This window comes from Pygoscelis adeliae, unplaced genomic scaffold, assembly GCF_000699105.1.
Source record: "Pygoscelis adeliae isolate BGI_AS28 unplaced genomic scaffold, ASM69910v1 Scaffold75, whole genome shotgun sequence".
NCBI classification, from domain to species: Eukaryota; Metazoa; Chordata; class Aves; order Sphenisciformes; family Spheniscidae; genus Pygoscelis; species Pygoscelis adeliae.
In genome coordinates this window covers 1602395-1618158 of record NW_008824772.1, presented here as the reverse complement: position 1 = coordinate 1618158, position 15764 = coordinate 1602395, and the positions used below count along the sequence as shown (strand labels likewise).

General features: G+C 45.1%; 1 protein-coding gene across 1 annotated transcript in view; it reads right to left on the bottom strand.

Moving 5' to 3' along the window:
- CACNG4 (calcium channel, voltage-dependent, gamma subunit 4) overlaps nucleotides 1–15764 on the bottom strand; it is a 69314-nt gene that overhangs the window by 764 nt on the left and 52786 nt on the right. Inside the window, exons 2-3 of the mRNA XM_009323775.1 lie at nucleotides 5827–5910; nucleotides 591–731 (exon numbers count right to left, since the gene is read on the bottom strand). Of these exons, the coding sequence (XP_009322050.1) occupies nucleotides 591–731; nucleotides 5827–5910 (225 nt within the window). The remainder of the gene's footprint in view (nucleotides 1–590; nucleotides 732–5826; nucleotides 5911–15764) is intronic.

The window sequence follows — 15764 nt, the reverse complement described above, 5'->3', positions numbered from 1 at the left end:
CTCTTCATTGCCACGGTGGGAAAGAAGTAGCATATGGGAGCTCACTAATGTTGTTAGTGGGATTCTAACATTCAGAATAACAATAAAAACACATTTTGAGCTCAGGGCTATGGCTTGTTCACCTTGATCAAGATAAGTTCTCTTCCACCTTGCTGAATTTTCATCTAAATGCAGCATGCTTAATCCGAGCTTCAGGGAAAGCTATTAATAACGTGGCTGACTCTCAGATGTTTCTAGTGTGAAAAACGGGCTCACCTATCATAGGTGAATTTTTTCTGCCATTATATAAAAGAAAAGGCACTGAATGTAAGAGACATCTGATTCACCTAATGTTTAATACATTTTAAATAGTTTAAAACCTGCTTGTTACTGACTTTAGCTTCCTGTTTCAGGAAAACTAAAAGCTTTTCTAGAATATACTTATTGTAGAGCTTCAAAAACCTATTTTTGTCTTTTGCCTAGCGTGATGTTGCTAGTGCCCTTGATCCAGGAAAGGGGTACAGGGAGAGAACGGCCAACAAGCTTTTCCACAGTCATTTTCAGTTTAAAAAGGCAGCACTTCTTAAGGACTCAATTTAAGGAGAGCATACCTGCTGCAACAAAGAGAATCCCAGCGCTGAGAATAATGTTGTTTTTGCTGTTGTAAATCCTTCCTGCTCCGACACAGAGTCCTCCCAGCAACAGCAATATTGTGCTTAGGATGGGGAACACACTGGAGGCACGGACAATGCCTGGAGGGGAAACAGGTAGAAAACCAAGACAGACAGTAATCATTTCAGATGCCTCCTCGGGTGCAAGTGTGGAGGTCACAGAGTCTCAAAACCCCTGGCTTTTGCTGGAATTATCACTGATTCTGCATTTCTGGGCACATTTTTGGGAGGCGAGGCCATAGGTAGGTGGCCAGTGGGGCACAGACACCCAACTGAGTAGCTTAAATCTTTTGAGCTTCCTCTAGAAAGTTCAGCATTATCGCCGTCATCTGATGCCACCGCCTACAGAACATTTCTGGCAAAGCATAAGGTAAGTGGCAGTAAGACCCAGCGTCACGCAGGCAGCGGCAGTGAAAAATTCATGAGCTGGCTATGAAGCCTACAACGTTTGGGGATGGCTTGAGCAGACGGATCTGTTCCTTGATTCATGCGCAAGGTGAGCAAATTACAGCTCTTGAAGTCTGCAGCATTCATGTTGCCAGCGAGCACAGCTAATAACCCCTTTTTCTTTTGTTGAATATTAAGGACAGTGAAACCTTTCAGATTTCTAAGGAAGAAATTTTAACAAGTGTGTCTCAGATGTTTGTGTTTAGTTTCCTGACAGCTTAGTAGAGTCATTTAAAATTCTGCATGCTTCAGTCCATTCGCCAGCATGGGCTATAAAATCCCTGAAAAAAAAAAAATTAAAACACCACTTCGGGCCGGCTTTCAAAGTCGGGTCACTACAAGACTAAGCTGCAATCGAAAGGGAAGCGGCAGGGAGGGAACAAAAGGGCCAAGAAAAAATAAACAGGCACAAGAAAAGGAAGTCTGTATTGTAAAAACCAAAGGGGTAAAACCTGGCAGGCGTTCCTGAAAGGCAGAGCGAGGAACTAAGTTATATCGTTATAGAGAGAGGATTTTTTTGAAGAAGGGGAGATAAGGTGCTGAATACTGCTGCGGAAAACAGGATTGCCCCAAAGCTGGGGGCCATGGAAAGGCAAAGGCGCGGAGGGGAGTCCCAGCAGGGTGAGTGGGTGCCGGGGCATGGGGATGGCCAAGGTGGGTGGGGGTCAGAGGCCGCTGTCACAGAGGGGTGGAAACCCCACAGCGTACCGGGAGGACACAGGGACCCCCGGGGCTGAGTGCATGGAGAGGAGAAAAACCGCCATCTGGACCAATCTGCTGATGCGGTGCCATTAGCGATGCGGTCTCTCCCGGGTGTCATCTTCCTGGATGACATGCACAGCGAGTGGCGCCCGTTTCCCGAGGAGAAACGGCCAGATGTTACAGCTGATGCTTTCTCATTTTACTTTTGATGGCCGTGGCGTTCCCAATTTTGTGAATTGCTTCCTAACGATTCCCCTGGTAACCGGTGGCAAAACTCCCACTGACTGCAAGAGGGACAGGGCTGGGCGTTCAGTAACAGCATTGCTTTTGTGTGCGCTGCGAAGCCCCCGAGAGCCCCAGTAACGGGCCCAGCCCTCATTAGGATGGTGCAAACATAAAACAAAAAAGACAGTCCCTGCCTGGGAAGCTTATGCCTATATCGATCTGCAACAGCGAGAGAAGTCCGTCTCCTACCAGAACTGGCAACATCGCTGCACGTGTCCTTTACAGACGGGGCATTTTCTAACCAGATCTAAACCCAATTCAGTCGGATGCATTACTATTCCGACAGTGTCTTGCAATAATTGGCGAATCCCAGTAATGAGGGTGTAAGGTCTCTAATCGAAGCCTGTTGAGTGCTGAGAGCCCGTTCTGTTGTCCTGGGTGTACCCCCACGTGTCTGGTATGAGGTAACAGGGCTTTGACTTTTGGGTCAGTTTTTTAAAGTCAATTATTAGAAAAATATTCAATGTCAGGCTCTGCGCTGCTGGACACGAAGGCACCCCAAATCACCGTCTGTCTGTTAGTGTCCTGACAAGAGGCAGCCTGGGCTTAAAATCTACTGTGGCCCACCCTTTCTGGTTGTTGTTTTCTATGTTTTACGTTCATGCTGTTTATAATGATTTCAATTAAATCAAAGAGCTTTCCTAAAATGCTTCAGTGATATCATCAGAAGGAATTTGCCCAACATGTCAAATATAGGGGGTGGGTTGTTCTACTTGTAGCAATAATCTCCAGAGATAATTGTTCTATAGCAGGTAATTAACGTGAAGAGAAACAAAACACACAGTGTTCTCTTCCTGTAAAACTCTACAGTATATTTTTTCCTACAATGTGTACTTTTAGCTCTGAAATTTAAAAGGAAGCTCATAGGTACCACGTAGAATTTACGTATGTCTCCTGATACTGATAATAAAATGACAGCACATCAAAAAATATTAAGGCAATCTGGTTTTTGCTTTCTCCCCTGCTTTTTTTTTCTTGTTTACTGCCTTGTCTGTTTGCATTGGCTGTTCTGCACTGCTATGCGTTGTGACACCTCCTTCGGTGAAGCACCGCAGCGCGCCGTGCTGCTCATCCCCACGGGGCTGCGAGCCCTGGTGCTCTGCTCCTGCTTTTATTCTCCTCTGAAAGGCAGGAGCCAAGCAAATGGCTTTAAAAAGAGGATGCTATAGCATGCGGGGAAGAGGTGCATGAAAGTGTAGACATGCCCCTGAAATGGGGTCCCCAGTCTGCCTCCTCATGGCTGCACTTTTGCACCTCAGCAGAGCCCTGACATCCTCACACGTGCCGTGAGGATGAGTACGGCTGAAATCCCCTCTTCTGCAAAGGGAGGGGTGCACGTGCTCCGTGCAATGCAGAATCGGAGCAGCTTGGTTTCTGTGTGCCTGCAGAAATGCAGGAGAGGAGGGAAGCTGGAGCACACATGCTGTGGTTGGGCGATGCAAGCAGCAGCCCCGGGGACTGCATGGGCTTTCTGTGCACGGCAGCGATACCTCTGGCACTTGCTGGGGCTCTGCACAGACAAGTAAAGGGGATTTTTTTAGACATACAGGTTGGCGTGTGTTGTCACAGGGGAGGTTGAATAGGAGGGGTCTTGTCTGAGCTCCTTTGCACGTGTTAGTTGTCACTGTGGCTCTTGTTTGCTTGGTTTTGCAGGGAGCGGCCTGAATGCCGAAGGGCAAAATCCAAACTCCTGCTCCTACCCACACCCCAGACCAAAGTCTCCTAAAATCAGTCATTTTTTCACTGATATCAATAGGGTTTTGTACCAGGGCTCGATATGGCTAGCACCATAATGTTGACATTTATCTGAAGCCTGTATTAGATTGGTGACTGTGGAGCAGGGTGAGACTCCTCATGCTGCTCTTTCAGGAGCACAAGATGCACAAAGCCTTGGTGCCTTTGTTACCCTCAACGTGGCCCTCCAAGAGACTTGTGCCAAGAAACGGCTACAAAGCGCGGTGACTGATGAGGAGACAGCAGATTGCAAAGGTGTTGCACAGAGGGCAAAGATGGGGGACGGGAGGTCTCATGTCTCCTTTCAAACAGGATGCAAATGTCCTCTTGTCTGTGTCTGGTTAGACAATGATTAGGTTCCTATTACAAATACGTATGAGCTCATCTCTTCTGGATTTAGATACATAACCTTTCAGTAATCTCTAAATCAACCACACACATTTTAAGCGGAGCTGCAGTTTTTCTTACAAAAGTTAAAGCAGAGGAGTCCTGTTATCTGTGCAGACTACGCGAGGATGAGCTCTCCTCCGCAGGAGGGAGCAGCCGAAGCCTGATCTTGCAGAAGACAAAAGGTTGAACCAACTTGTTTTTAAGGTCTGTACTTAGTCACTTTGGAAAACAGCTTTTAGGAACACCCGTCACAAGTACACTTACAAACAGTTTGCCAATCTCATCTCTTACTGCGGAGCTGTAGACTGTTTTTCCCAGTTCTCCCTTTTCTCCAAATGAAGAAGGCATAATGCACTTTTATCAAGATGCTACTTAATTCCTCTTTCCTTTACAGTCCTTCTACTAATGATGTTTCCTAAAGCTGACTTGGCATCAATTTAACGTTGGTTCCAAGGCTTTGTATGAAAGATCAATGCAGCTGTGCTCACACTCTGCTAGTCCGCCTGAGCACTGAGATCATGTCACCCAAGCGCTATGGCTGATCTAAATTGGCAAGAGTAAAGGTGAAAAAAATCTGGGTTTTCTGGTAAAGCATACTTTTCAGAGATTTTTATTCGTTCTTCTTGTCTTAGCAACCAGAAGTTGTTTCCCAGAAGTGAGCAGAAGGGCAGAGTGGTTCTCTAAGTGGTGTTTCAGGTAATTAATAGCAGTGTAATTGAGGAGTGTTTTGCCTTGCCGGGTGTATCAGCCAGCAGCGTCATTCATTGCTCCCTGAAGCTTTCCCAACACCTTGTGAACTGCGGTTTCTTTCTCTGGTGAAGGGCATTGCTTTCAGCTTGGCTGGTCAGCTCTTTTGTTCAAAAGGAACGACTAGGCAAGGCGTCCTCCTGGGAAGGGGAAATCTAACTCAAACTTTGCAGGATTCATGAAGTTTCACACTCGGGTTCCCAGACTTCCTATCAGCTGAGCGAATGGGGGAGATGAAACGATCGCCCTTATTTCAAGCACCAGGTTGGTGGATGAAATTACTTCTGTGGTGGATTACACACCAGCACAGAGCAGCGGTGGCTAGCTGTCCATGCACGGAAGCCACAGTCCATGCTCATGCTGAGATTTTGCTGTTAGCTGCAGAAATTTCAGCTTCCTTCCTACAATGCAGTAATTTCACTGCAGGGGGAGGTGGCTCAGCAGCTGCAGAGGACGAGGCTTGCATAAGGGTTGAGTCTGAGCATTAGGAAAAGCTTCCTAATGGGCTGGAACCCACTCCTCAAACCTGTTTTGATACACTAATCAGATAAATATTCCCTCTGTAAAATATCCTGGCCAATCTGGGAATGATAGCTGTAGTTTTCATTTGAAAATTTTCCACATAATGTTTAGAGAATGGGCACCACAATGACGAGCGTTCCTCTGGCTGAAGGAAATGGGCATCCCCAAGGGTCATGGTTGCGTCAGCTGCAGCATGAACTGGACATACGTCACCACTGCTCTGTGCCACCCAGTTTGGGCCAGTCTCTTGCAATGAGTAAGACTTGGGTTGCACTCTACAGAAGAGAAACCCAGGAAAGCCTCTCTGGCCATGTCAGATCCTGTGTATTAAGTATTACTTTTCACTTACGGAGAAGGTATTCTGAGCTGTCATGGTCATAGTCATTGTCTTCAGGGAAGTGGTTGATTCGGAAGCAATGTCCTTTGTAGATTCCTAAATGAAAACAAAGCCAACATAACACATAAGGAATAGAACCAGGTAAATGCACTTCTGCCAGCTCTATTTCCTTTTCCTCCCAGGCTGTATAAGTAAATTATTCTCCTGTAGGGCTGGTCACTGATTTTTTTTATGCCATCAAGAAACCACCTCTAAGGTCATGAGTTTTGGGCAGATTGGGCTGAAGCCGAGCTGAAGGAAGGGAGAGCCAGGATTCCTGGGCTCTGTTCTTCAGTCTGCCACTAATATTGTTCTCCTGAGTTTTTTAATCTCTCTGTGCTTTACTTTATCAGCGCCGTGCTTATCTTACAAGCATACCGAGTTTGCAAAGTTTCTTTTTGTTCCTAGAGTGACTGTCAGTCTGGGTCCCTGCCCCATGGCTGGGGCTCCACAGCAAAGCTGAGTGCCCACCCAGCGCCCATCACCCCTCCTGTCTCGTCCCCAGTGAAGTGCTGGTTTCCCTTATCAGAGCTGGTAAATGTTGAGCTGTCTGAGGCCTCTTCACTTACTCTCTAGGCTTGGAAAACAAGTCCATAAATCTCTTCCTGCTGCAATTTAAACCTAGATGCCCTCCTCAAGGCTGGTTCAGCTTTTAATGGCATATTTGTTTAGTTAACTGGGAGCCTGTGCAGTAAGTCAGGGCGCGAGTGTGCACTCCTGATACCTGAAGGAACACCACCAGAGTTGGCTGGATGAACCCCTCGCTCGACTGAACAAGATGAGGTTCAGCACTTTGTCCATCTGGGTAAGGCTTTACATTAGTATTTTGTGTTCTTTTCTATCACGGTTATCCAAAGCGACATCCAGTCTTAGCTGCAGTCGGGTAGCTGAGACCACTGTTGCACAGCGAGCTGCACGGGGACCTCTCCCCAGAGAGCTTGCTGCGGGAGCGAAGCCCCGGGTGTGATTCTGCCTTGGTGCTTTCATTATTCATTAACCAGCGCTTTCGTGCTCAGGAACATATATCACCCAGGATGAGTTATCCTCTGCACAGGAGTTTCGATGCTTACAGCTTGAGCTGGCAGAAGGATTTAAAACCCATCACTTAATACTACTTTAACAGAAGCACAGCTGCAGTCTGTAGGATATAAATGTGGATTTATTTCACTACCTATTACCAATGATTACAAATATCTCAAAAGAATTACTAATCCGGAGGATTTCAATTGCACCCTGTGAGTGTCAACTGCAGGTTTGCTACTACAGTGCATTTAATTCTTCCAGTAAATGATGTATCTACTCTAATTGCGGTAATGGCTCAGGCTTTCTCTGCACAGCACTTCAAGGGCTGTGAACGAGAAGTAAGTGGCTCACGTCACGTCTGGAAGTGACACACCTGTCCTGCCTGCCAGGGGGACGGGAGCACTTCAGCTGGGACTGCTCCTGCTAAGCATGTTTGCCCGTGCATCCCTCTGTTTGCCATCAGCTGGTTTGTTGCTCCTGGTGGCCCTCCAGTCAGGCAATCCAAAATTCAGATTTTAAAGATGCCAGTGCTTATTGTTACGGCAGTTCACGCAATGAAACTAAATCACTCCCAGCATAACAGGGCCTCTGAGACTGGATGGTCATTTCTTTGAGTCTCTTCGTTATGGTGTGCCAATTTAGAGGAAATACATTCAGAGTATGATTTTTAGCCTCTTTTATTCATTAAGAAAAAAATCTAAATAATCTTCTCACCCTAATTTCCTGTGGAAATAGGCTTTTCAATGACTCTGTGCTTGTGTGTGTATAGGTGAGGCCATGTCTCAGTCTGTACGTACTTCTCCAATAACTTTTAAGGTAGTTGGTTGAATTTATCCAGAGCTGATACAAAAGCAGAAGTATCACAGGTAACTGGGTTCCCACAACTTCTGTGCAAGCAGGCAGGTGCATGAAGGAGAGAGCTCTGTCCACCGAAGGCTGCTTTGTGAACTTGCATGTTCACAGAGCATGGACATGGGCGACAGCCCAAATAAATGCCCCACTTCCAGAAAGTCAGTTAAGAGACAAGAAGTCTGCAAGACTGAAATGTTCCCCAAGCCTCTTGTCTTTGCAGCACTGATGGACTGATGGAGGGTTTTGGCCTCTCAAAATGGCCTTACGTTATGAAACTTGTATGAAATGGGCCCCTCAGCAGAACTTTCTCTTACACGGAGGCCACGCAGCCATCCCTTCCACCGCAGGACTGAAATGCATCAGCAGGACAGGACGGGTTGGCATTAGCAGTGTCTGAGCTTTTCCTCTTTTATGGTTGGAGACCTTCATTTCCTGGTGCTTCTATCTGGAGCCTTTCACATGAGAGAGTATTAGCAAGTCTGACAGAGGTGAAAAAAGAGGATAATTAGCCCCAAACAGAAAATTCTAGATTAGCTAGAGAGAGTTCCTTTCTATTTCCGGTTTTTAGGAATACTGAGATTGGTCATTCTGGCCAACCTTTTATAGAAATAGCAAATGACTCTGAAATTTGGACCTGTATCAAAGCCTGGGAATCCAAAATGTTCTTCCCAATATTTTTGCTGTAGTTCAGATCATAGATATTGGTTCAGGGTCCTCTCTAGCGTCTCTGGTATTTGCCAGCTAGTAACAGCAGCAGACTGGATGAATTTTTTCCATAAACTTAACAGGTGTCATATAACTCAGCAGCAGCCTATTAAACTCTCAATGAGGCTTGAAGTTGCTATCAAGAACTCTGGTGACCTACAGGGTACTGAGGGCTCTTTTAATCAGAATTAAATCTTTTAATTTAAAACAGAGTATCAGAAACAAAATTTTGCTAGGAAATGTAACTACCTTTTTTCATAATGATGGACTTTGAAACTCAGATTTGGGAAAAATTAAAACTAGGTGGGTGGAAGCTACTGAAGCAGTGGTCAGCTTTAAAAGCACAACAGCAGAGTCTGACTTATACTTAAACACAAAAAAATAAAACCAAAACAGAACTGAGATTTGATGAAATATCTGGCTCCGTGCCCTAGCATGTAAAAGCAATGCAAAAGAATAAAAGCCATGAAACAGAAGAGGTGGCAGAAAAAGAAACACCTCAATTAAATTCAGTAACAACTATTCTACAGCATCTGCACAAGGCCTGAACTCCTTGAAGCTCTTCTCAAAGGCTTCACAGAGGATGCCTTGAAGAAATGTGCAGACAAACGTGGCCGCTGGTCCACGCTCAGTAAGGCACACACGGCCTGTTTTCCACACCAGGATGTGACATGGCAGAGAGATCTTCTTCTTTTCTTGAGTATGAGGATACAGTCCCTTATACGCTTTGGAGAGGAAGATGGAATATTTAACTTCTACTTCTGTACCCACTAGAGAGAGATAAATAAACTGCAATCACTGCCTAACAGATACTAAAATATTGAGAAGCACTTCTGGATACCTCTTGAGAGTAAGATGTAATATCCCACTGAGATGCTGTAAGTATTACTCCTTTCTTTGAATGATTACTGATATGTTTTAAATGATGCTTTTAGAAACACAAATATTATAATGCATTTTTTCCTCATAATAATAACTTTGTTCTGAATTTTGAGCCAGGACTTCAGGATCTGGGTTAATGATAATGAAGAGGCAAATTTTCTGAAGTGTTGCTGATGGTGTAAGAACATTTTTTTTCCACTGGTTGCAGCGTACTTAGCTGGCATTTAAAAACTAAAAATTGTTTCTGACTTGGTTTTACTCTGTGTTCAAGGGCTTCTCCGACGAGGTTAGCGCTTCCCAATCTCACTAAGTGTTGTTCAGATAACTATAATTAGAGTGTGATGTACTCAGATAATGCGATAAGGGAGGGAATTGTAGTGCCTAAGTGAAGATTAAGCTTTGTTTTGGGGTTTGAGATCTCAAAGTACATAGAGTTTTCAACAGTAAAACAAAGCAGTGATCCCAAATTCTGATGACATACTACCTTCTCCTTGCTCTTTCTCAAATAATCCTTTAATAATCCTGCCTGTACCATTGCAGAGTTATTCACTGGGGTTTTATTGTTTGATGACTGGGAGCGATGGTTAATGCTGTAGGATGCAAATGCTTATTAACTTTTTTTGTGGCCACGCATTACATGATCATGTTGTTGTTGGCCATACCATCAGCCAGGTCTTTGAAACAGCCGTTTCCCGTGGTTAGTATTTATCAATGACAACGTTCTCTGATGCCCTGGAAGTGTTTGCACAAATCAGCACTGGAAGATAGAGCACTTAAATGTCTGACAATATTTGTCAAGGCAGGCTGTACTTCTGTTTTCTCCTACCCCCTAATCCTGAAAACTATATACAACAAGATCTTTCCACAACATTAGTGTTCTGTTGTCATTTAAAAGAGGTTTCCACCATGCAAGACGCTAGCAGCTTTGCAGCAGAGGACCTTGTCTGCAGGGTACTTCTGTCCATAGCAATTTTTGTCTCCTTGCTCTGGGCACGAGCTTAAGGGAGGTGATATCTGATAGCAGTGGGAGACACATGAGGAGAGATGGGTCGAGCTGCTGCCTCCTTCTCCACCAACAGCTTCTGCAGAGCTATTGCTCGATTAACTATTTCATCTTCCAGCCCTCTCGCCCGCCCTCATTGCTGAGACTATGCAGTAAAACATCGGTTTTGGGACTTGGTTGAGAAGCCTTTCTTGTTTTCTCATGGGACACCAGACATTTGCAACCTACTTGGATCAGACTCTCCCCAGCCAACACGCCACATTCTTGTAGCTCTTCAGCAGCTACAGATACTTAGTGCGCACACATGCACACTATTAATAGAGTTAAGGAGGGTTTTCTCCCGAGGGGGGTTATACTGACGGAACGAGTGCTTTGAATGTCAGCTGCAGAAGCGGTCGCACGGCTACAGCAATTACCTGCAGGCAGGTAAATGGACCCCATAATTGTCCAGCCTAAAATCCCACTAACCAGCTGATTTCTTTCTGGTAAATGTGGGTCTTCTGGGATGGTTTGAAGATGTGGAAGGAAATGATTTTCAAGATCATTTGACAGCACGTGCTTGCAGATACAGGGAATACAAGTCGCAAGGAGCTGACTGTATATTAAAAATAAGGCAATTAGTAAGGAACCATGGGAAATTTGGCCTGATGGTTCTGCTTGTTGCATCTATTCTGTGATTAAATGCTGAGCTTCAGTTCCAGAGCCAACCGTTAGCCTGATTTACTGCAACACTTGAATATCTGAATATTTAAATGACATTTTTTCTTACTATATCAGCACAGAGAAGGCTGACTGACAGACAACGTCACAGACAACAAGAAAGAAAAGCGTGACATGCAGAGTGGGGCTGTTGTAGCAGAAGTTGCCTGAACACAGTGTCCATCCAAGCATGCTGTGTGGGACTGGGTGTCCTTAATGGCATGGCTTTGCACTTCCCTTGGACAAGAGTGGAGAACCTCTATTTATGGTGAGAGTGTGTCAGCACTGGACTCTGCCAGGGGAGAAGAGAAACAGTTATATACTTTTTTCCTTAGGAAGATTTTTCTGCTGACATGTTCTGAAATCCTTTGCCGTGTGATTTGAGCAATAGTGAGCAAAGTAGATCAGACATGCCAAAAAATGTTCCTCTCCGCAAAATTTATAGCACGGAGTCTATCTGTGCACTGTGTTCGTTTCTTTGATTTTCCACCACGACTCTCCTGTCTCACTGGATTGACACACAACAGCGAATGCAGCTGCTGAGTTAACTTTCTTTTCTCTTCATTCCTCTCGCCATAAAATAACCCTTGAAAAGAGGAATGGGTGATGCACCTCCTTTTACTTTCAAAACCTGCTTTGTGGCGCTGATGGTCAAACAGGGACTATTATGGTCCTGAGCTCTCCACTCAGGCCACAAGGAACAGCATTAGATATTTTCCTGTAACTTGGCACTTTCTATGTTAAATTGTCCCAAGTTCGATTATTTGTCTCCTGCTGTTTGCTGAGAATTTCACAGGCCTGTCCTTAAGTTACTTGAACAAGTACAGATCCTGTGAGCTTCTGCCAGAGAACGTTTAATGCTGTAATTATAAACGAAATCATGAAGTATTGATGCAGGTCGTGTGCAAAACACACCCCATGTGAATTTGCTACCCCACGTTGCTGCTGTAACGCCTCCTTCATCGCCATGGAGGATGGAGCCAGCAGAGAAAGAAGCCTCGGGAGGTTAAATACACATTTATTGGCTGTCTGCCTTTGAGAAAAGTTTGGCTGTTGTGAGAGCCTCACGAAGCTGGAAACTTCAAAGCATAGGTTGTTTTTGAGACGGATGCTGTCTGACACCCCCCGAGTCATGCCAGTCTGGGAAATGTTTGTCCATGTGACAGTTTGTATTTTTGTTTCATCCTGAAGGTGAAATGCTGCTAGTACCTGGGGTTATTGTTATACTTTTGCCAGGGTAGGTCTTGTTTTCAGAAAAAGCTTAGGATCTAAAAAGATTAGAAGTCTATTCCCCTAACTGTGGGCTAGCACGGTACCATAAACCAGCTGACCAGCACTAGCTGTCCGTGCGTGTCACGGTCAGACTAAAGCAAATTCAGCTCAGCTGAGTCTTTAAAAGGAAATTATCCTGAATCTTAACCATGTTTCTCTACAGGTGTTGAGACAGTGAAACAATAATCTTCTATTTTTCCTCCTAAAAGTCCGTTTCTTCTTGCTGTCTTTCACCCTGTAACTCAGAATTCACTTGTTTCTCACTGAGGGGAGCTGAAACGCCCACTTAAGGGCCAGATTCTGATTTCAGTGCAGTGGACTCAAATCTGTCTCATCCAGTAACAGCGATACCAGAATCTGGTCTTCTCCTTTGTTTGCTCCTCCTCTACTTCCCGGGCAAAAAGAAAATGATTTAAAAATGTTCAAATGTATGAAATTTGCCCCACTTTCTTCCTTAGGAGCTGTCAGCTCTAACAAACCCTTTGGGTTCTTCTTTTGATCTATTTTCAATTGTCTAGTGGGCAAAGCAAAACTCCTCCTCGATTCTCTTATTTCCTTATCTTCTTCTGTGACATGAATTTCCCCCTTTTCCAGTCCTCCCCCTCCGCTGCCTACAGACCCTCTGCTGCTCAGAGCTTCTCACCGTCCCCTCGGTGCCACGTGAATAACTACCGGTCGCTTTTGCTGCCTGCTCCATCTTGCTCCTCTGTAATGTTTTTAAATGCAAAACACCTTCCCGGTGTGTTTAGCACCTCACAAGGGCTCAGACCGCCCTGGTGGCAGCGGCGCTGGAGGAGACGCGCACCGAGCAGCTCGCAGCTGCCTCTGCCCACACACTTGCAAATGAGCTGGTGTCGGGAGGGGATCGCGCTCCGCTCTCACCCTGGCCTTTATTCTTAGCGCTCGCCAGTCCCCTCAAGTCTGGCAAAAGCATGTTTTCTCTAGGAACAGGTCTCAGTTTATCCTGTCATTTGACATGCTCAGTCCCACCATTAACCTCACTCCACTTCTTCTCTTACTTTCGTATAGTAGCTAATGCTCCCTCCTGTATTTATCATAGACTTTCTATGAGAGAAGAGACTGTCTTATACCACCATTGTCAAGTATTTACTCTAGGATATTATAATCTGTTTTCCCCAACTTGCCTGCACTGTGGCAGTGTCTGATCTGATTGCCTTTTGCCGTCTGCAGCCTCTCCTTGGTGCTCCTCTACAAAGACCTCTCTGTTGGAAGCAGAGGCAGCTCACAGCTCCTTTCACCATATCCCCGCAGAACGAAGGCTGTGTTGCTCTATTCCTTGCATTGCTTTTTTTCTACAGTGGTCTCAAACTGTAGTGGAGCTCATGCTCCCCATTGCAGAAGAACCATCTCCACTGATCTGAGTGCCAATTTCACAGCCATAAATAGCGACCAGCGAGGTTCCCGCTTGGGCAGTTTGACCTTCATGTCATCCTTTTCTCTTCTAACACTCTTGAGTTTCCCGTGGCCCAGATGTGGTGCCTTAGCTGAACTCCTCCAGATACCGGTGGATGCTCACCATTGCCCGAAGAAGTTAGCCACATAGGAGAAGACATATCTCGCTTAGGTGGTGAAGAAGTCTGCTGTTGAGTGGTGACTTCTAGTTCTAGCTTGAACCATTTTACTCTTTGAGCAATATTATTTTGGCATGCTGTAATCCAGGACGTAACACCTGAACACTATTTTTACAGCCTGGTAAAGCATCTCCAGATTCTGGATCACCTGCACCAGAAGGCACCCAGGGAAATGCCTACAGAGGCTCGCTCGGTTTTTATTCACGTGGGTATATACAGCCTCAGCAGCCGACCTTCTGTTTTCAGCTGGGCAAATATCATCAAAGATGTTGTGCATTTGTATTTCTGTGTAAGAAATGAACGGATGCAGAAAAGATGCTTTGCCAAAGACGACTTTAAAATTCTACGACAGCCTTTTATTTCATTATAAGATTTTATTTGAGACCTTGAGCGATGTTAGAAAAATCCGTGGCAGCTGAAACTCATTTCCGAAGATTCACCTCACCTGCACATCTGGGAGCTAATAAAACACATCACATTCACCTCACCTGCACATCTGGGAGCTAATAAAACACATCACAGTGTCTGGCTGCTGTCCTTTGAATTCTCTCCAGTCATTACAAAACTGCTGCCAAAAGTACTAAGTGTCCTTGTGCTACCACAGTGAATACCAATAGTATCAGGGAAATGTAGGACAGCAGCAAAGTAGATGAGTTGATTGTATGTTACATGTTGTTTTGAGCTACTTAATTTCTATTTTCTTCGAATGTTCCTCTCATAAACCAGCATTTTGGCCACAGAAGTCATGATTGAGGTTATTCAGCAATGCTCCTATCCCTTTCCCAGCTGCCTTTCCTTAGCCAAACAGCAGATAAAATAGCGTGCTGTGTTATTCCACCACCACTGCTCAGGCATCCCCGGTAGCCCCTCCGTGCACTGCTGACGGTCTTCCTACTACCATTTGCAGTTTGCTCCTTATTAACCATGTCCCCTTGTGCTGCTGCTTGGAGGGCAAAGTGGGGGAAATTTCAGGGGGGTTCTGTGGCTTATTTTAGTCTTTTTTGTTGCTCCTTTTTATGGAGCTTATTGAAGGAATGACTCTGTGTTTTCTAGGAAGAAACACTGACATACTTCCAGCCCTGATGTTCAGTTTGCTTTTTGTAAATCATCTGCACAGGGAAATAGGGGCAATTCCTCAACCTGGGTATGACATGACTTTTTTGGGCCAATGTTGGTGATGCTGCTTGAGGAACATTTTCAAGTCAGAGCTAAGTTAGCCCTGCCACGGCAAGCGTTCCCATGCCTGGCTCAGTCCCAAGAGACTGTCAACATTTCTAGTTGTCATGGGGCTGTTAACTCACTTTTCTGTATCTGCTTTTCTATCTACCACCACGGCCCACACTTGCTGTGTTCTGCCTTCACACCTCATCTTGTCCTGCACCTCATGCCGCAGTCCTTTATCCCGGCAGCCCAGAAGTTTGTCTCACCACTCATTTCCATACTTTGTTCTGCTGCCACTTTGCCAAAGCTGTTTCTGGGTGGCTGATATAACCCTCGTCCTTTTAAAATTAATTCGGAGCTTGGATAGAAACCTCCACTAGAGTTCTGTAGTTGGCTTTTGTACCTTAGCTAAAATTGGTCTAATACTTGAGGAGTTGGTGTTGGCCTCAGGTGAGCAGCTTCACCCATCAGAGCTTTGAACTGAAAGTCATTCTCCAACGAGTTTCTAGCTATTATATTCTGGTCCAAAATGCCTTAATTTAAAGAGGTACTTTAGTAACCAGTGGTGGTTTTTGTCAGAGACTAACTTGTTTTTCACAACTGTAACTACACAGTGACCATCGTTGCTCCAACACCTCCGAGAGCAGTGGGAAGTAAGCTGTGGTGGCCTGTATGCTACCCAGGATTCAGGTACATCTTGATTTGGACCAAAATCCACTTCC